The sequence below is a fragment of the Coregonus lavaretus genome (assembly GCF_964263955.1).
Source record: "Coregonus lavaretus genome assembly, contig: HAP1_SCAFFOLD_7033, whole genome shotgun sequence".
Lineage (NCBI taxonomy): Eukaryota > Metazoa > Chordata > Actinopteri > Salmoniformes > Salmonidae > Coregonus > Coregonus lavaretus.
The window spans coordinates 3,015-22,798 of NW_028160210.1; the positions used below are offsets into that span (position 1 = coordinate 3,015).

Consider the following 19,784-nt stretch of genomic DNA (forward strand, 5'->3'; position numbering starts at 1 on the left):
GCAACCTCATGATGAGTATAGGGAAAGTTAGAGTATCATGTAGTAGCCTAAACCTATCCATGTTACATTGAACTGGGTGAATATGAATGACAGTCATCCAATATGCTGTAATCATGAAAAATCATGAAAATAAATCGTCCTCCCTCATCTTAAATGGCACTGATGTACAGCCATCCTTTCGTCTCCCAGCAATGCGATGGTGTGTGTGTATACCTTGTGCAGCCAACCGTTCTTGTCACCGAGCAGAGCGATGGTGTGGCCGGCCTCTGTAGCGGTGGTGACAGCGGTGAGCTGAGTGTCTCTGGTCAGAGAGGGGGTGGCAGACAGTGGAACAGCAGAGGCGATGGGGCTGGGGGTGTGTTCCCCTCCACACGGGTAATCCTTTAACGAATCCTAAAGAAAAGAAGGGTCAGAGGTGATTGATTGAGGTGATTGGTTGATTGATTGGACAATTCCAAATAAATTTTAAAGAGCTCCAGCAGAAGACAACATTACGATACATCACCACATTCCTAATCAGAAAGACAACATTACAACATCACTGCATTCTGTATCAGAAAGACAACATCACTGTATTCTGTATCAGAAAGACAACATCACTGCATTCTGTATCAGAAAGACAACATCACTGCATTCTGTATCAGAAAGACAACACAACATCACTGTATTCTGTATCAGAAAGACAACATCACCGCATTCTGTATCAGAAAGACAACATCACTGCATTCTGTATCAGAAAGACAACATCACTGCATTCTGTATCAGAAAGACAACATCATTGCATTCTGTATCAGAAAGACAACATCACTGCATTCTGTATCAGAAAGACAACATCACTGCATTCTGTATCAGAAAGACAACATCACTGCATTCTGTATCAGAAAGACAACATCACTGCATTCTGTATCAGAAAGACAACATCACTGCATTCTGTATCAGAAAGACATTACTGTATTCTGTATCAGAAAGACAACACTGTATTCTGTATCAGAAAGACAACATTACGTTACATCACTGCATTGAAAGACAACATTTGTATTTGTATTTATTATGGATCCCCATTAGTTCCTGCCAAGGCAGCAGCTACTCTTCCTGGGGTTTATTATGGATCCCCATTAGTTCCTGCCAAGGCAGCAGCTACTCTTCCTTGGGTCCAGCAGAATTAAGGCAGTTTATACAATTTTAAAAACATTACAATACATTCACAGATTTCACAACACACTGTGTGCCCTCAGGCCCCTACTCCACTACCACATATCTACAACACAAAATCCATGTGTACGTGTGTGTATAGTGTGTATGTTATCGTGTGTGTGCATGCATGTGTGTGGTGTCCCAAATACAATGCTTTTAGTTTTAGAAATATTTAGGACTAACTTATTCCTTGGCACCCACCCTGAAACTAACTGCAATTCTTTGTTAAGTGTTGCAGTCATTTCAGTCGCTGACATGTATAGTGTTGAGTCATCCGCATACATAGACACTGGCTTTACTCAAAGCCTGTGGCATGTTGTTAGTAAAGATTGAACAGTGTAATGGGCCTAGACAGCTGCCCTGTGGAATTCCTGATTCTACCTGGATTATGTTTGAGAGGCTTCCATTAAAGAACACCCTCTGTGTTCTGTTAGACAGGTAACTCTGTATCCACAATATAGCAGGGGGTGTAAAGCCATAACACATACGTTTTTCCAGCAGCAGACTATGATTGATAATGTCAAAAGCCGCACTGAAGTCTAACAAAACAGCCCCCACAATCTTTTTATCATCAATATCTCTCAGCCAATCATCAGTCATGTTTTCTTTTCTTTTTTCTTCTTAGGGGGTAGATCAGCTTTAATATTGCAGATATATCGTAACTTCCATCAATGTAATTGTCTGCATCACTTCCAATCCCCCATGTTTATCCATACATACACACATATATACATATACATATATACAAACATACATATATATATATATACACACATACATACATACATGCATACATACATACACATCCTTTAAAAAATATATATTTCCCTTTATTACTTTCCAACCCCGCCACCCTTTCCCTAATTGGAGTAAACTAGTGAACAACAATGCTTAGGCCTCTACTTCCAGCTTATACTTACTATTTACATTTTATGGACACAGTCAATTTTACAATAATTATATTTTGTTAGTTTTTTCTCCTGAACTTCTTCTACTCTCAACCTCTCCGATCATTATCATGATGTCCATCCGGTTTGCTTCTATATGCCATATCTTTCTAACTGTGCTCTTTTCCCAAAAGCTCCCAACCTACAACCTATATACTTATTATGGACACAGTATGCTTACATTATTAGTTATCTTGTTATTATTTGTTGTTAGTTGTCATCAGTCATTTGTGTAAGTGCTGTGCTTGTTGAATGTCCTTCCCTATTAGCGTGCTGAAAGTCTGTTGTTAATTTGTTTACTGTAAAATACCATTGTATCTGGTCCAAAACTATTTTTTCCAAAAGTTTACTAAGGGTTGGTAACAGGCTAATTAGTCAGCTATTTGAGCCAGTAAAGGGGGCTTCACTATTCTTAAGTAGCGGAATGACTTTTGCTTCCCTCCAGACCTGAGGGCAAACACTTTCTAGTAGGCTTAAATTGAAGATATGGCAAATAGGAGTGGCAATATCATCCACTATTATCCTCAGTAATTTTCCATCCAAGTTGTTCGACCCCGATGGCTTGTCATTGTTGATAGACAACCATTTTTTCACCTCTTCACACTCACTTTACGGAATTCAAAATTACAATGCTTGTCTTTCAGAATTTGGTCAGATATACTTGGATGTGTGGTGTCAGCGTTTGTTGTCATGTCATGTCTAAGTTTGCTGATCTTGCCAATGAAATAAATCACTAAAGTAGATGGGAATATTGGTTGGTTTTGTGATGATCTGATTCAATGAATGATGGAGCTGAGTTTGCCTTTTTTCCCAACATTTCATTGAAGGTGCTCCAAAGCTTTTTACTATCATTCTTTATGTCATTTATCCTTGTTTCATAGTGTAGTTTCTTCTTCTTTTTATTCAGTTTAGTCACATGATTTCTCAATTTGCAGTACGTTTGCCAATCGGTTGTGCAGCCAGACTTATTTGCCATTCCTTTTGCCTCATCCCTCTCAACCATACAATTTTTCAATTCCTCATCAATCCACGGGGATTTAACAGTTTTTACAGTCCTTTTCTTAATGGGTGCATGCTTATTAGTAACTGGGATAAGCAATTTCATAAATGTGTCAAGTGCAGTGTCTGTCGGCCGGTTATGTTACACTACATGGCCAAAAGTATCATCCAACATCTCATTCCAAAATCATGGGCATTAATATGGAGTTGGTCCCCCCTTTGCTGCTATAACAGCCTCCACTCTTCTGGGAAGGCTTTCCACTAGATGTTGGAACATTGCTGCAGGGACTTGCTTCCATTCAGCCACAAGAGCATTAGTGAGGTAAGGCACTGATGTTGGGCGATTAGGCCTGGCTCGCAGTCGGCGTTCTAATTCATCCCAAAGGTGTTCAATGGGGTTGAGGTCAGGGCTTTGTGCAGGCCAGTCAAGTTCTTCCACACCGATCTCGACAAACCATTTCTGTACGGACTTCACTTTGTGGCCTTAACATAGCCGTAATATTAACTCCTGAAGAATTAACCATTTATTGCAGTAAAATGACAAACCAAATGTAGGCTACATTTAGACTGGGGAACAGGAGTGGAGAAATAGGATATATTTATTTCAGCATATTGAGAGAATGTGAATGTGCAGTTAGATGCCGTCTGTAGAGGGGCTGTCTTCATCAGCATCATAAAAGCCGGCAGTATTTCAACCACATAAAATATGCATCCAAGAAGAACTGACATCAGTTGCAGATGGGTTAATTAGCAATTGCGGGCGGGTGAACAAACAGCTGACCCGCGCACCACTTATGTGTGGCCATGTATCCGTGTAGAGTGTGTGTGTGTGTGTGTGTGTGTGTGTGTGTGTGTCCGTTCAGAGAGCACGCTGAGGATTAGAGGCAGTGAGAGTAGCAGACCTACCAGCACCGAGGCAGCTGTCACTCACAGAGCAGACCTACCATAGACCTACCAGCACCGAGGCAGCTGTCACTCACAGAGCAGACCTAACATAGACCTACCAGCACCGAGGCAGCTGTCACTCACAGAGCAGACCTACCATAGACCTACCAGCACCGAGGCAGCTGTCACTCACAGAGCAGACCTAACATAGACCTACCAGCACCGAGGCAGCTGTCACTCACAGAGCAGACCTAACGTAGAGCTACCAGCACCGAGGCAGCTGTCACTCACAGAGCAGACCTACCATAGACCTACCAGCACCGAGGCAGCTGTCACTCACAGAGCAGACCTAACAGAGACCTACCAGCATCGAGGCAGCTGTCACTCACAGAGCAGACCTACCATAGACCTACCAGCACCGAGGCAGCTGTCACTCACAGAGCAGACCTACCATAGACCTACCAGCACCGAGGCAGCTGTCACTCATCCTGGGACATACATCTACCCAATACTTGATATATTTCTTAATTCCATTATTTTACTTTTAGATGTGTGTGTATTGTTGTGAATTGTTAGATACTACTGTACTGTTGGAGCTAGGAACACAAGCATTTCGTTACACCCGCAATAACATCTGATAAAAATGTGTATGTGACCAATAACATTTGATTTAATTTGAAATAAATATGCAAATGCATAAATAGTGAAACAATACTATATCCTCTATGTTACTGCAGCTTTACAGCTTCATCAGGTTAAGTAGTAGGATACTGATCCTGTGTTAGGACAAGGATGACTGCAGGCTTTTGTTCCGGTCAAGCATAGTAACACACCTAATCCAATTAAGACTTTAATTGGTACAATCAGGTATATTAGCCTACACACTGAGCTGCTCTGTGTCTAGTTACCTTGGGCAGGCTGCTCTGTGTCTAGTTACCTTGGGCAGGCTGCTCTCTGTGTCTAGTTACCTTGGGCAGGCTGCTCTCTGTGTCTAGTTACCTTGGGCAGGCTGCTCTCTGTGTCTAGTTACCTTGGGCAGGCTGCTCTGTGTCTAGTTACCTTGGGCAGGCTGCTCTCTGTGTCTAGTTACCTTGGGCAGGCTGCTCTCTGTGTCTAGTTACCTTGGGCAGGCTGCTCTCTGTGTCTAGTTACCTTGGGCAGGCTGCTCTCTGTGTCTAGTTACCTTGGGCAGGCTGCTCTCTGTGTCTAGTTACCTTGGGCAGGCTGCTCTCTGTGTCTAGTTACCTTGGGCAGGCTGCTCTCTGTGTCTAGTTACCTTGGGCAGGCTGCTCTCTGTGTCTAGTTACCTTGGGCAGGCTGCTCTCTGTGTCTAGTTACCTTGGGCAGGCTGCTCTCTGTGTCTAGTTACCTTGGGCAGGCTGCTCTGTGTCTAGTTACCTTGGGCAGGCTGCTCTGTGTCTAGTTACCTTGGGCAGGCTGCTCTGTGTCTAGTTACCTTGGGCAGGCTGCTCTCTGTGTCTAGTTACCTTGGGCAGGCTGCTCTCTGTGTCTAGTTACCTTGGGCAGGCTGCTCTCTGTGTCTAGTTACCTTGGGCAGGCTGCTCTCTGTGTCTAGTTACCTTGGGCAGGCTGCTCTGTGTCTAGTTACCTTGGGCAGGCTGCTCTCTGTGTGTCTAGTTACCTTGGGCAGGCTGCTCTCTGTGTCTAGTTACCTTGGGCAGGCTGCTCTGTGTCTAGTTACCTTGGGCAGGCTGCTCTTTGTGTCTAGTTACCTTGGGCAGGCTGCTCTCTGTGTGTAGTTACCTTGGGCAGGCTGCTCTCTGTGTCTAGTTACCTTGGGCAGGCTGCTCTCTGTGTCTAGTTACCTTGGGCAGGCTGCTCTGTGTCTAGTTACCTTGGGCAGGCTGCTCTCTGTGTCTAGTTACCGTGGGCAGGCTGCTCTCTGTGTCTAGTTACCTTGGGCAGGCTGCTCTCTGTGTCTAGTTACCTTGGGCAGGCTGCTCTCTGTGTCTAGTTACCTTGGGCAGGCTGCTCTCTGTGTTTAGTTACCTTGGGCAGGCTGCTCTCTGTGTCTAGTTACCTTGGGCAGGCTGCTCTCTGTGTCTAGTTACCGTGGGCAGGCTGCTCTCTGTGTCTAGTTACCTTGGGCAGGCTGCTCTCTGTGTCTAGTTACCTTGGGCAGGCTGCTCTCTGTGTCTAGTTACCTTGGGCAGGCTGCTCTCTGTGTTTAGTTACCTTGGGCAGGCTGCTCTCTGTGTCTAGTTACCTTGGGCAGGCTGCTCTGTGTCTAGTTACCTTGGGCAGGCTGCTCTCTGTGTCTAGTTACCTTGGGCAGGCTGCTCTCTGTGTCTAGTTACCTTGGGCAGGCTGCTCTCTGTGTGTGTAGTTACCTTGGGCAGGCTGCTCTCTGTGTAGTTACCTTGGGCAGGCTGCTCTCTGTGTCTAGTTACCTTGGGCAGGCTGCTCTCTGTGTCTAATTACCTTGGGCAGGCTGCTCTGTGTCTAGTTACCTTGGGCAGGCTGCTCTCTGTGTCTAGTTACCTTGGGCAGGCTGCTCTGTGTCTAGTTACCTTGGGCAGGCTGCTCTGTGTCTAGTTACCTTGGGCAGGCTGCTCTGTGTCTAGTTACCTTGGGCAGGCTGCTCTGTGTCTAGTTACCTTGGGCAGGCTGCTCTGTGTCTAGTTACCTTGGGCAGGCTGCTCTCTGTGTCTAGTTACCTTGGGCAGGCTGCTCTCTGTGTCTAGTTACCTTGGGCAGGCTGCTCTCTGTGTCTAGTTACCTTGGGCAGGCTGCTCTCTGTGTCTAGTTACCTTGGGCAGGCTGCTCTGTGTCTAGTGACCTTGGGCAGGCTGCTCTGTGTCTAGTTACCTTGGGCAGGCTGCTCTCTGTGTCTAGTTACCTTGGGCAGGCTGCTCTCTGTGTCTAGTTACCTTGGGCAGGCTGCTCTGTGTCTAGTTACCTTGGGCAGGCTGCTCTCTGTGTCTAGTTACCTTGGGCAGGCTGCTCTGTGTCTAGTTACCTTGGGCAGGTTGCTCTCTGTGTCTAGTTACCTTGGGCAGGCTGCTCTGTGTCTAGTTACCTTGGGCAGGCTGCTCTCTGTGTCTAGTTACCTTGGGCAGGCTGCTCTCTGTGTCTAGTTACCTTGGGCAGGCTGCTCTCTGTGTCTAGTTACCTTGGGCAGGCTGCTCTCTGTGTCTAGTTACCTTGGGCAGGCTGCTCTCTGTGTCTAGTTACCTTGGGCAGGCTGCTCTCTGTGTGTAGTTACCTTGGGCAGGCTGCTCTCTGTGTCTAGTTACCTTGGGCAGGCTGCTCTCTGTGTCTAGTTACCTTGGGCAGGCTGCTCTCTGTGTCTAGTTACCTTGGGCAGGCTGCTCTCTGTGTCTAGTTACCTTGGGCAGGCTGCTCTCTGTGTCTAGTTACCTTGGGCAGGCTGCTCTGTGTCTAGTTACCTTGGGCAGGCTGCTCTCTGTGTCTAGTTACCTTGGGCAGGCTGCTCTCTGTGTCTAGTTACCTTGGGCAGGCTGCTCTGTGTCTAGTTACCTTGGGCAGGCTGCTCTCTGTGTCTAGTTACCTTGGGCAGGCTGCTCTCTGTGTCTAGTTACCTTGGGCAGGCTGCTCTCTGTGTCTAGTTACCTTGGGCAGGCTGCTCTGTGTCTAGTTACCTTGGGCAGGCTGCTCTGTGTGTCTAGTTACCTTGGGCAGGCTGCTCTCTGTGTCTAGTTACCTTGGGCAGGCTGCTCTCTGTGTCTAGTTACCTTGGGCAGGCTGCTCTGTGTCTAGTTACCTTGGGCAGGCTGCTCTGTGTGTCTAGTTACCTTGGGCAGGCTGCTCTGTGTCTAGTTACCTTGGGCAGGCTGCTCTCTGTGTCTAGTTACCTTGGGCAGGCTGCTCTCTGTGTCTAGTTACCTTGGGCAGGCTGCTCTGTGTCTAGTTACCTTGGGCAGGCTGCTCTCTGTGTCTAGTTACCTTGGGCAGGCTGCTCTGTGTCTAGTTACCTTGGGCAGGCTGCTCTGTGTCTAGTTACCTTGGGCAGGCTGCTCTGTGTCTAGTTACCTTGGGCAGGCTGCTCTCTGTGTCTAGTTACCTTGGGCAGGCTGCTCTGTGTCTAGTTACCTTGGGCAGGCTGCTCTCTGTGTCTAGTTACCTTGGGCAGGCTGCTCTCTGTGTCTAGTTACCTTGGGCAGGCTGCTCTGTGTCTAGTTACCTTGGGCAGGCTGCTCTCTGTGTGTCTAGTTACCTTGGGCAGGCTGCTCTCTGTGTCTAGTTACCTTGGGCAGGCTGCTCTGTGTCTAGTTACCTTGGGCAGGCTGCTCTTTGTGTCTAGTTACCTTGGGCAGGCTGCTCTCTGTGTGTAGTTACCTTGGGCAGGCTGCTCTCTGTGTCTAGTTACCTTGGGCAGGCTGCTCTCTGTGTCTAGTTACCTTGGGCAGGCTGCTCTCTGTGTCTAGTTACCTTGGGCAGGCTGCTCTGTGTCTAGTTACCTTGGGCAGGCTGCTCTCTGTGTCTAGTTACCTTGGGCAGGCTGCTCTGTGTCTAGTTACCTTGGGCAGGCTGCTCTGTGTGTCTAGTTACCTTGGGCAGGCTGCTCTGTGTCTAGTTACCTTGGGCAGGCTGCTCTCTGTGTCTAGTTACCGTGGGCAGGCTGCTCTCTGTGTCTAGTTACCTTGGGCAGGCTGCTCTCTGTGTCTAGTTACCTTGGGCAGGCTGCTCTCTGTGTCTAGTTACCTTGGGCAGGCTGCTCTCTGTGTTTAGTTACCTTGGGCAGGCTGCTCTCTGTGTCTAGTTACCTTGGGCAGGCTGCTCTCTGTGTCTAGTTACCGTGGGCAGGCTGCTCTCTGTGTCTAGTTACCTTGGGCAGGCTGCTCTCTGTGTCTAGTTACCTTGGGCAGGCTGCTCTCTGTGTCTAGTTACCTTGGGCAGGCTGCTCTCTGTGTTTAGTTACCTTGGGCAGGCTGCTCTCTGTGTCTAGTTACCTTGGGCAGGCTGCTCTGTGTCTAGTTACCTTGGGCAGGCTGCTCTCTGTGTCTAGTTACCTTGGGCAGGCTGCTCTCTGTGTCTAGTTACCTTGGGCAGGCTGCTCTCTGTGTGTGTAGTTACCTTGGGCAGGCTGCTCTCTGTGTAGTTACATTGGGCAGGCTGCTCTCTGTGTCTAGTTACCTTGGGCAGGCTGCTCTCTGTGTCTAATTACCTTGGGCAGGCTGCTCTGTGTCTAGTTACCTTGGGCAGGCTGCTCTCTGTGTCTAGTTACCTTGGGCAGGCTGCTCTGTGTCTAGTTACCTTGGGCAGGCTGCTCTGTGTCTAGTTACCTTGGGCAGGCTGCTCTGTGTCTAGTTACCTTGGGCAGGCTGCTCTGTGTCTAGTTACCTTGGGCAGGCTGCTCTGTGTCTAGTTACCTTGGGCAGGCTGCTCTCTGTGTCTAGTTACCTTGGGCAGGCTGCTCTCTGTGTCTAGTTACCTTGGGCAGGCTGCTCTCTGTGTCTAGTTACCTTGGGCAGGCTGCTCTCTGTGTCTAGTTACCTTGGGCAGGCTGCTCTGTGTCTAGTGACCTTGGGCAGGCTGCTCTGTGTCTAGTTACCTTGGGCAGGCTGCTCTCTGTGTCTAGTTACCTTGGGCAGGCTGCTCTCTGTGTCTAGTTACCTTGGGCAGGCTGCTCTGTGTCTAGTTACCTTGGGCAGGCTGCTCTCTGTGTCTAGTTACCTTGGGCAGGCTGCTCTGTGTCTAGTTACCTTGGGCAGGTTGCTCTCTGTGTCTAGTTACCTTGGGCAGGCTGCTCTGTGTCTAGTTACCTTGGGCAGGCTGCTCTCTGTGTCTAGTTACCTTGGGCAGGCTGCTCTCTGTGTCTAGTTACCTTGGGCAGGCTGCTCTGTGTCTAGTTACCTTGGGCAGGCTGCTCTCTGTGTCTAGTTACCTTGGGCAGGCTGCTCTCTGTGTCTAGTTACCTTGGGCAGGCTGCTCTCTGTGTGTAGTTACCTTGGGCAGGCTGCTCTCTGTGTCTAGTTACCTTGGGCAGGCTGCTCTCTGTGTCTAGTTACCTTGGGCAGGCTGCTCTCTGTGTCTAGTTACCTTGGGCAGGCTGCTCTCTGTGTCTAGTTACCTTGGGCAGGCTGCTCTCTGTGTCTAGTTACCTTGGGCAGGCTGCTCTGTGTCTAGTTACCTTGGGCAGGCTGCTCTCTGTGTCTAGTTACCTTGGGCAGGCTGCTCTCTGTGTCTAGTTACCTTGGGCAGGCTGCTCTGTGTCTAGTTACCTTGGGCAGGCTGCTCTCTGTGTCTAGTTACCTTGGGCAGGCTGCTCTCTGTGTCTAGTTACCTTGGGCAGGCTGCTCTCTGTGTCTAGTTACCTTGGGCAGGCTGCTCTGTGTCTAGTTACCTTGGGCAGGCTGCTCTGTGTGTCTAGTTACCTTGGGCAGGCTGCTCTCTGTGTCTAGTTACCTTGGGCAGGCTGCTCTCTGTGTCTAGTTACCTTGGGCAGGCTGCTCTGTGTCTAGTTACCTTGGGCAGGCTGCTCTGTGTGTCTAGTTACCTTGGGCAGGCTGCTCTGTGTCTAGTTACCTTGGGCAGGCTGCTCTCTGTGTCTAGTTACCTTGGGCAGGCTGCTCTCTGTGTCTAGTTACCTTGGGCAGGCTGCTCTGTGTCTAGTTACCTTGGGCAGGCTGCTCTCTGTGTCTAGTTACCTTGGGCAGGCTGCTCTGTGTCTAGTTACCTTGGGCAGGCTGCTCTGTGTCTAGTTACCTTGGGCAGGCTGCTCTGTGTCTAGTTACCTTGGGCAGGCTGCTCTCTGTGTCTAGTTACCTTGGGCAGGCTGCTCTGTGTCTAGTTACCTTGGGCAGGCTGCTCTCTGTGTCTAGTTACCTTGGGCAGGCTGCTCTCTGTGTCTAGTTACCTTGGGCAGGCTGCTCTGTGTCTAGTTACCTTGGGCAGGCTGCTCTCTGTGTGTCTAGTTACCTTGGGCAGGCTGCTCTCTGTGTCTAGTTACCTTGGGCAGGCTGCTCTGTGTCTAGTTACCTTGGGCAGGCTGCTCTTTGTGTCTAGTTACCTTGGGCAGGCTGCTCTCTGTGTGTAGTTACCTTGGGCAGGCTGCTCTCTGTGTCTAGTTACCTTGGGCAGGCTGCTCTCTGTGTCTAGTTACCTTGGGCAGGCTGCTCTCTGTGTCTAGTTACCTTGGGCAGGCTGCTCTGTGTCTAGTTACCTTGGGCAGGCTGCTCTCTGTGTCTAGTTACCTTGGGCAGGCTGCTCTGTGTCTAGTTACCTTGGGCAGGCTGCTCTGTGTGTCTAGTTACCTTGGGCAGGCTGCTCTGTGTCTAGTTACCTTGGGCAGGCTGCTCTCTGTGTCTAGTTACTTTGGGCAGGCTGCTCTCTGTGTCTAGTTACCTTGGGCAGGCTGCTCTCTGTGTCTAGTTACCTTGGGCAGGCTGCTCTCTGTGTCTAGTTACCTTGGGCAGGCTGCTCTCTGTGTCTAGTTACCTTGGGCAGGCTGCTCTCTGTGTGTAGTTACCTTGGGCAGGCTGCTCTCTGTGTGTAGTTACCTTGGGCAGGCTGCTCTGTGTCTAGTTACCTTGGGCAGGCTGCTCTGTGTCTAGTTACCTTGGGCAGGCTGCTCTCTGTGTCTAGTTACCTTGGGCAGGCTGCTCTCTGTGTCTAGTTACCTTGGGCAGGCTGCTCTCTGTGTCTAGTTACCTTGGGCAGGCTGCTCTCTGTGTCTAGTTACCTTGGGCAGGCTGCTCTCTGTGTCTAGTTACCTTGGGCAGGCTGCTCTCTGTGTGTAGTTACCTTGGGCAGGCTGCTCTCTGTGTGTAGTTACCTTGGGCAGGCTGCTCTGTGTCTAGTTACCTTGGGCAGGCTGCTCTCTGTGTGTCTAGTTACCTTGGGCAGGCTGCTCTGTGTCTAGTTACCTTGGGCAGGCTGCTCTGTGTCTAGTTACCTTGGGCAGGCTGCTCTCTGTGTCTAGTTACCTTGGGCAGGCTGCTCTCTGTGTAGTTACCTTGGGCAGGCTGCTCTCTGTGTAGTTACCTTGGGCAGGCTGCTCTCTGTGTCTAGTTACCTTGGGCAGGCTGCTCTCTGTGTAGTTACCTTGGGCAGGCTGCTCTCTGTGTAGTTACCTTGGGCAGGCGTAGACATTTGGAGGACACTTCATACTCTATGTACGCCTCCTGCTGTCCTGTACTTCCTGTCCCTCCCTCTGTATAACACAGCTCCTGGGCCCTCTGCAGCGCCGCATCCATCTCTGACATCCCATAAACACACAGCGCCGAGCGACCCGTCGCCGTGGGCGTCGACGCCTGCCCCGCCGCCATGGCAACGAACAGCGCCGGTCGCCCCTGGTGTTTGGCGAGGGTAGCCCCCTGGGCGAGGTTATACCCCCCGGAACATTCTAACGGAACCTCCACGTAGGAGTAGAAGCTCCGGTCCCCGGCGCAGAGACGTGAAACGTAAGTCCGGTACTCCTTCCGGTGCCACATATCCCTCCGCGAGAACAGGAAGTAAACATGATCTCCATGATGATGGGCGGAGATGAAGTAGTTGTTGTACTCTGAGTAGCTCCCGACGACCAGCTTCCCTAATTCCTCGTCTTGGGAGAAGGCCTGGCGGGCGGGGGAGGAGCTGGGGGCCAGACGGCGAGTTGTGATTGGTGGGATGTCGCTGGGGCCTTTACTGGTGTAGCCACGCCCCACCAGCATAAGCCCAACCCCCTTTTGGTTCAAGATCACACCCACGGTGGAGACGCGGGGGTCGTTGGCGGCTACGTACTGCGTGTCTACCGGATTGGTGGTCTGGTACTGCACCTCGGACACGTTACCCAGACTCCTCTTGTCACAGATACCCTGGAACAGGGTTCCACACACGATCAGCCTCCTCGCCCCGACCTCTGACCCTGCCAAGGCCAGACCCTCCTCCAGCAGAAGGATCTTGTTAGTGTTGGGGGTCACTTGTGCGGTAGTGCAGTCCTTGGGCAGGATGGGGGGTAAGCACTCAGAACTATCCAGTTTGGGTCCAGTCTGACCGTAGGAGAGCACCTAGGACAAGTTGAAGACAAGATAACATAAGAGAAGGTAGCATTTTAATGGCACCCTATTCCCTTTAAAGTGCACTACTTTTGACCAGGGCCCATAGGGAATAGGGGCCATTTTAGGACATAAAGAAACTGACAACATATAGGAACGGTTTCCAGGACAACGATTGAGCCTAGTCCTAGACTAAAAAGCTCAATGGAGAATCTCCAGGACTAAGCCAATCTGTGTCTGGGAAACTGCTCAATAGAAAGCTGTGGACTGTACAAGTGATTACAAACATTATTACCTGGAGGTCAGGGGACAGGTGGTAGAGATGGTTGACCGCCCCCACGTACAGCTGACCAGACCTGGGGTCCAGGAGGAGGTGGCTGAGGGGGGATCCATCCAGGGACAGGTGAGGGAAGGCCTGCCCAGCGGGAGAGGCCTTCTCTGGGTTAGGGTCCGGCTGTGGCTGGGTCAGGGCCTGGGGCTGTGGGGGAAGCAACAGTACCAGACACCACCACCAGGTGGCAAGGTGGAGCAGAGGGGGAGAAGCAGCTGGCATGGCACCAATTACCTGCTGGAGAGGAGAGAAGAAGGAGAGGAAGAGGGAAAGGAAGAAGGAGAGGAAGAGGGAGAGGGAGAGGGAAAGGAAGAAGGAGAGGGAGAAGGAGAGGGAGAAGGAGAAGGAGAGGGAGAGGGAGAGGGAGAGGGAAAGGAAGAAGGAGAGGGAGAGGGAGAGGGAAAGGAAGAAGCAGAGGGAGAGGGAGAGGGAGAGGGAAAGGGAAAGGAAGAAGGAGAGGGAGAAGGAGAGGGAGAGGGAAAGGAAGAAGGAGAGGGAGAAGGAGAGGGAGAGGGAAAGGAAGAAGGAGAGGAAGAGGGAGAGGGAGAGGGAGAGGGAAAGGAAGAAGGAGGGGGAGAAGGAGAGGGAGAAGGAGAAGGAGAGGGAGAGGGAGAGGGAAAGGAAGAAGGAGAGGGAGAGGGAGAGGGAAAGGAAGAAGGAGAAGGAGAAGGAGAGGGAGAGGGAAAGGAAGAAGGAGAGGAAGAGGGAGAGGGAGAGGGAGAGGGAAAGGAAGAAGGAGAGGGAGAAGGAGAGGGAGAGGGAAAGGAAGAAGGAGAGGAAGAGGGAGAGGGAGAGGGAGAGGGAAAGGAAGAAGGAGAGGGAGAAGGAGAGGGAGAGGGAGAAGGAGAAGGAGAGGGAGAGGGAGAGGGAAAGGAAGAAGGAGAGGGAGAGGGAAAGGAAGAAGGAGAGGGAGAGGGGGAGGGAGAGGGAAAGGAAGAAGGAGAGGAAGAGGGAGAGGGAGAGGAAGAGGGAGAGGGAGAGGGAGAGGGAAAGGAAGAAGGAGAGGGAGAAGGAGAGGGAGAAGGAGAAGGAGAGGGAGAGGGAGAGGGAAAGGAAGAAGGAGAGGGAGAGGGAGAGGGAGAAGGAGAGGGAGAGGGAAAGGAAGAAGGAGAGGGAGAGGGAGAGGGAAAGGAAGAAGGAGAGGGAGAGGGAGAGGGAGAGGGAGAGGAATAAGGAGAGGGAAAGGAAGAAGGAGAGGGAGAGGGAGAGGGAGAGGAAGAGGACAAGCAACAGTAAGAGGAGATGGCTAGTTGTACCTCAAACTCTTACCTACTATATACAAACCCTGGGCTCTCTGTTCCTGGAGAGATACCGTCCTGTAGGTTAACTCCAACCCTGTTCCTGGAGAGATACCGTCCTGTAGGTTAACTCCAACCCTGTTCCTGGAGAGATACCGTCCTGTATGTTAACTCCAACCCTGTTCCTGGAGAGATACCGTCCTGTAGGTTAACTCCAACCCTGTTCCTGGAGAGATACCGTCCTGTAGGTTAACTCCAACCCTGTTCCTGGAGAGATACCGTCCTGTAGGTTAACTCCAACCCTGTTCCTGGAGAGATACCGTCCTGTAGGTTAACTCCAACCCTGTTCCTGGAGAGATACCGTCCTGTAGGTTAACTCCAACCCTGTTCCTGGAGAGATACCCTCCTGTAGGTTAACTCCAAAACTGTTCCTGGAGGAACAGGTTTGGAACAAAAACCTACAGAACGACAGATCTCCAGGAACATTGCTTGTCCATATATGTATATTTTCTTAAATGCCATTCCTTACTAGTTTTGTGTGTATTGAGTATATGTTGTGAAATTGTTAGATATTACTTGTTAGATATTACTGCACTGTCGGAGCTAGAAGCACAAGCATTTCGCTACACCCGCTATAACATCTGCTAAACACGTGTATGTGACAAATAACATTTGATTTGATTTGGAACCAGGTAGGAGTTAAAACCTACAGGAGGGTAGCTATCCAGGAACAGGGTCGGAGTTAAAACCTACAGGAGGGTAGCTCTCCAGGAACAAGGTCGGAGTTAAAACCTACAGGACGGTATCTCTCCAGGAACAGGGTCGGAGTTAAAACCTACAGGAGGGTAGCTCTCCAGGAACAAGGTCGGAGTTAAAACCTACAGGACGGTATCTCTCCAGGAACAGGGTTGGAGTTAACCTACAGGAGGGTAGCTCTCCAGGAACAGGGTTGGAGTTAACCTACAGGAGGGTATCTCTCCAGGAACAGGGTTGGAGTTAAAACCTACAGGAGGGTATCTCTCCAGGAACAGGGTTGGAGTTAAAACCTACAGGAGGGTGGCTCTCCAGGAACAGGGTTGGAGTTAACCTACAGGAGGGTAGCTCTCCAGGAACAGGGTTGGAGTTAAAACCTACAGGAGGGTATCTCTCCAGGAACAGGGTTGGAGTTAACCTACAGGAGGGTAGCTCTCCAGGAACAGGGTTGGAGTTAAAACCTACAGGAGGGTATCTCTCCAGGAACAGGGTTGGAGTTAACCTACAGGAGGGTGGCTCTCCAGGAACAGGGTTGGAGTTAAAACCTACAGGAGGGTGGCTCTCCAGGAACAGGGTTGGAGTTAAAACCTACAGGAGGGTGGCTCTCCAGGAACAGGGTTGGAGTTAACCTACAGGAGGGTGTCTCTCCAGGAACAGGGTTGGAGTTAAAACCTACAGGAGGGTATCTCTCCAGGAACAGGGTTGGAGTTAACCTACAGGAGGGTATCGCTCCAGGAACAGGGTTGGAGTTAAAACCTACAGGAGGGTGGCTCTCCAGGAACAGGGTTGGAGTTAAAACCTACAGGAGGGTATCTCTCCAGGAACAGGGTTGGAGTTAAAACCTACAGGATGGTATCTCTCCAGGAACAGGGTTGGAGTTAAAACCTACAGGACGGTATCTCTCCAGGAACAGGGTCGGAGTTAAAACCTACAGGAGGGTAGCTATCCAGGAACAGGGTCGGAGTTAAAACCTACAGGAGGGTAGCTCTCCAGGAACAGGGTCGGAGTTAAAACCTACAGGACGGTATCTCTCCAGGAACAGGGTCGGAGTTAACCTACAGGACGGTATCTCTCCAGGAACAGGGTTGCAGAGCCTTGTACTAACCTAACGTAGCAGGCCTGATAGGGGTCCCCACACTGGTTTCCAGGGGAAAAGGAAACTAGGTGGAATATACTGTATCCCTGAAAAACGGATGTTTCCTGTTTCAACCGACCCTGCTGAAGTTGACTATATGGTGCATTGGGAAAGTATTCAGACCCATTGAGTTTTTCTACATTTTGTTACGTTACAGCCTTATTCTAAAATTGATTACATCGTTTTTCCCCCCTCATCAATCTACACAATATCCCATAATGACAAACCAAAAAGAGGTTTAGACATTTTTGCAAATTTATAAAAAATGTAAAAATTAAACATCACATTTACGTAAGTATTCAGACCCTTTACTCAGTACTTTGTTGAAGCACATTTGGCAGCGATTACAGCCTCGAGTCTTCTTGGGTATGATGCTACAAGCTTGGCACACCTGTATTTGGGGAGTTTCTCCCATTCTTCTCTGCAGATCCTCTCAAGCTCTGTCAGGTTGGATGGGGAGCGTCGCTGCACAGCTATTTTCAGGTCTCTTCAGAGATGTTCGATCGGGTTCAGGTCTGGGCTCTGGCTGGGCCACTCAAGGACATTCAGAGACTTGTCCCGAAGCCACTCCTGCGTTGTCTTGGCTGTGTGCTTAGGGTTGTTGTCCTGTTGGAAGGTAAACCTTCGCCCCAGTCTGAGGTCCTGAGCGCTCTGGAGCAGGTTTTCATCAAGGATCTCTCTGTACTTTGCTCCGTTCATCTTTCCCTCGATCCTGACTAGTCTTCCAGTCTGAAAACCATCCCCACAGCATGATGCTGCCACCACCATGCTTCACCGTAGGGATGGTGCCAGGTTTCCTCCAGACATGACGCTTGGCACTCAGGCCAAAGAGTTCAATCTTGGTTTCATCAGACCAGAGAATCTTGTTTCTCATGGTCTGAGAATCCTTTAGGTGCCTTTTGGCAAACTCCAAGCGGGCTGTCATGTGCCTTTTACTGAGGAGTGGCGACCGTCTGGCCACTCTACCATAAAGGCCTGATTGGTGGAGTGCTGCAGAGATGGTTGTTCTTCTGGAAAGTTCTCCCATCTCAACAGAGGAACTCTGGAGCTCTGTCAGAGTGACCATCGGGATCTTGGTCACCTCCCTAACCAAGGCCCTTCTCCCCCGATTGCAGAGTTTGGCCGGGCGGCCAGCTCTAGGAAGAGTCTTGGTGGTTCCAAACTTCTTCCATTTTAAGAAGAAGAAGTGTATGGGTGGTCCTCTGTAGCTCAGCTGGTAGAGCACGGCGCTTGTAACGCCAAGGTAGTGGGTTCGAACCCCGGGACCACCCATACACAAAAAAATGTATGCACGCATGACTGTAAGTCGCTTTGGATAAAAGCGTCTGCTAAATGGCATATTAAGAATGATGGAGGCCACTGTGTTCTTGGGGACCTTCAATGCTGCATAACTGTTTTGGTACCCTTCCCCAGATCTGTGCCTCGACACAATCCTGTCTCTGAGCTCTACGGACAATTCCTTCGACGTCATGGCTTGGTTTTTGCTCTGACATGCCCTGTCAACTGTGGGACCTTACATAGACAGGTGTGTGCCATTCCAAATCATGTCCAATCAATTGAATTTACCACAGGTGGACTCCAATCAAGTTGTAGAAACATCTCAAGGATGATCAATGAAAACAGGATGCACCGGAGTTCAATTTTGAGTCTCATAGCAAAGGGTCTGAATACTTACTCTACCGGTCAAAAGTTTGGACAAACCTACTCATTCAAGGGTTTTTCTTTATTTTTACTATTTTCTACATTGTAGAATAATAGTGAAGACATCAAAACCACGAAATAACACATTTGGAATCATGTAGTAACCAAAGAAGTGTTAAACAAATCAAAAACTATTTTATATTTGAGATTCTTCAAAGTAGCCACCCTTTGCCTTGATGACAGCTTTGCACACTCTTGACATTCTCTCAACCAGCTTCACCTGGAATGCTTTTCCAACAGTCTTGAAGGAGTTCCCACATATGCTGAGCACTTGTTGGCTGCTTTTCCTTCACTTTGCCGTCCGACTCATCCTAAACTATCTCAATTGGGTTGAAGTCGGGGGATTGTGGAGGCCAGGTCATCTGATGCAGCACTCCATCACTCTCCTTCTTGGTCAAATAGCCCTTACACAGCCTGGAGGTGTGTTTTGGGTCATTGTCCTGTTGAAAAACAAATGATAGTCCCACTAAGCGCAAACCAGATGGGATGGCGCTACTGTAAACTACTGAGTCCGTCTGTGCCACCCAGTCCGTCTGTGCCACCCAGTCCGTCTGTGCCACCCAGTCCGTCTGTGCCACCCAGTCCGTCTGTGCCACCCAGTCCGTCTGTGCCATCAGTCCGTCTGTGCCACCCAGTCCGTCTGTGCCACCCAGTCCGTCTGTGCCACCCAGTCCGTCTGTGCCACCCAGTCCGTCTGTGCCACCCAGTCCGTCTGTGCCATCAGTCCGTCTGTACCACCCAGTCCGTCTGTGCCACCCAGTCCGTCTGTGCCATCAGTCCGTCTGTGCCACCCAGTCCGTCTGTGCCACCCAGTCCGTCTGTGCCACCCAGTCCGTCTGTGCCATCAGTCCGTCTGTGCCACCCAGTCCGTCTGTGCCATCAGTCCGTCTGTGCCACCCAGTCCGTCTGTGCCACCCAGTCCGTCTGTGCCACCCAGTCCGTCTGTGCCACCCAGTCCGTCTGTGCCATCAGTCCGTCTGTGCCACCCAGTCCGTCTGTGCCATCAGTCCGTCTGTGCCACCCAGTCCGTCTGTGCCACCCAGTCCGTCTGTGCCACCCAGTCCGTCTGTGCCACCCAGCCCGTCTGTGCCACCCAGCCCGTCTGTGCCACCCAGTCCGTCTGTGCCACCCAGTCCGTCTGTGCCACCCAGTCCGTCTGTGCCACCCAGTCCGTCTGTGCCATCAGTCCGTCTGTGCCACCCAGTCCGTCTGTGCCATCAGTCCGTCTGTGCCACCAGTCCGTCTGTGCCACCCAGTCAGTCTGTGCCACCCAGTCCGTCTGTGCCACCCAGTCCGTCTGTGCCACCCAGTCCGTCTGTGCCATCAGTCCGTCTGTGCCACCCAGTCCGTCTGTGCCACCCAGCCCGTCTGTGCCACCCAGTCCGTCTGTGCCACCCAGTCCGTCTGTGCCATCAGTCCGTCTGTGCCACCCAGTCCGTCTGTGCCACCCAGTCCGTCTGTGCCATCAGTCCGTCTGTGCCACCCAGCCCGTCTGTGCCACCCAGTCCGTCTGTGCCACCCAGTCCGTCTGTGCCACCCAGTCCGTCTGTGCCACCCAGTCCGTCTGTGCCACCCAGTCCGTCTGTGCCACCCAGTCCGTCTGTGCCACCCAGTCCGTCTGTGCCATCAGTCTGTTTGTGA

General features: G+C 50.7%; 1 protein-coding gene across 1 annotated transcript; it reads right to left on the reverse strand.

Moving 5' to 3' along the window:
* Positions 1-213: 213 nt before the first annotated feature.
* Positions 214-13,539, reverse strand: LOC311122021 (plexin-B1-like; the record flags this gene model as incomplete). The annotated part of the gene is made up of 3 exons (XM_084196449.1): positions 13,281-13,539; positions 12,083-12,997; positions 214-393 (listed from the first exon to the last, which is right to left on the reverse strand). Coding segments are annotated over exons 1-3 (1,353 nt in total), but the record flags the coding sequence as incomplete, so codon positions are not given.
* Positions 13,540-19,784: the final 6,245 nt, after the last annotated feature.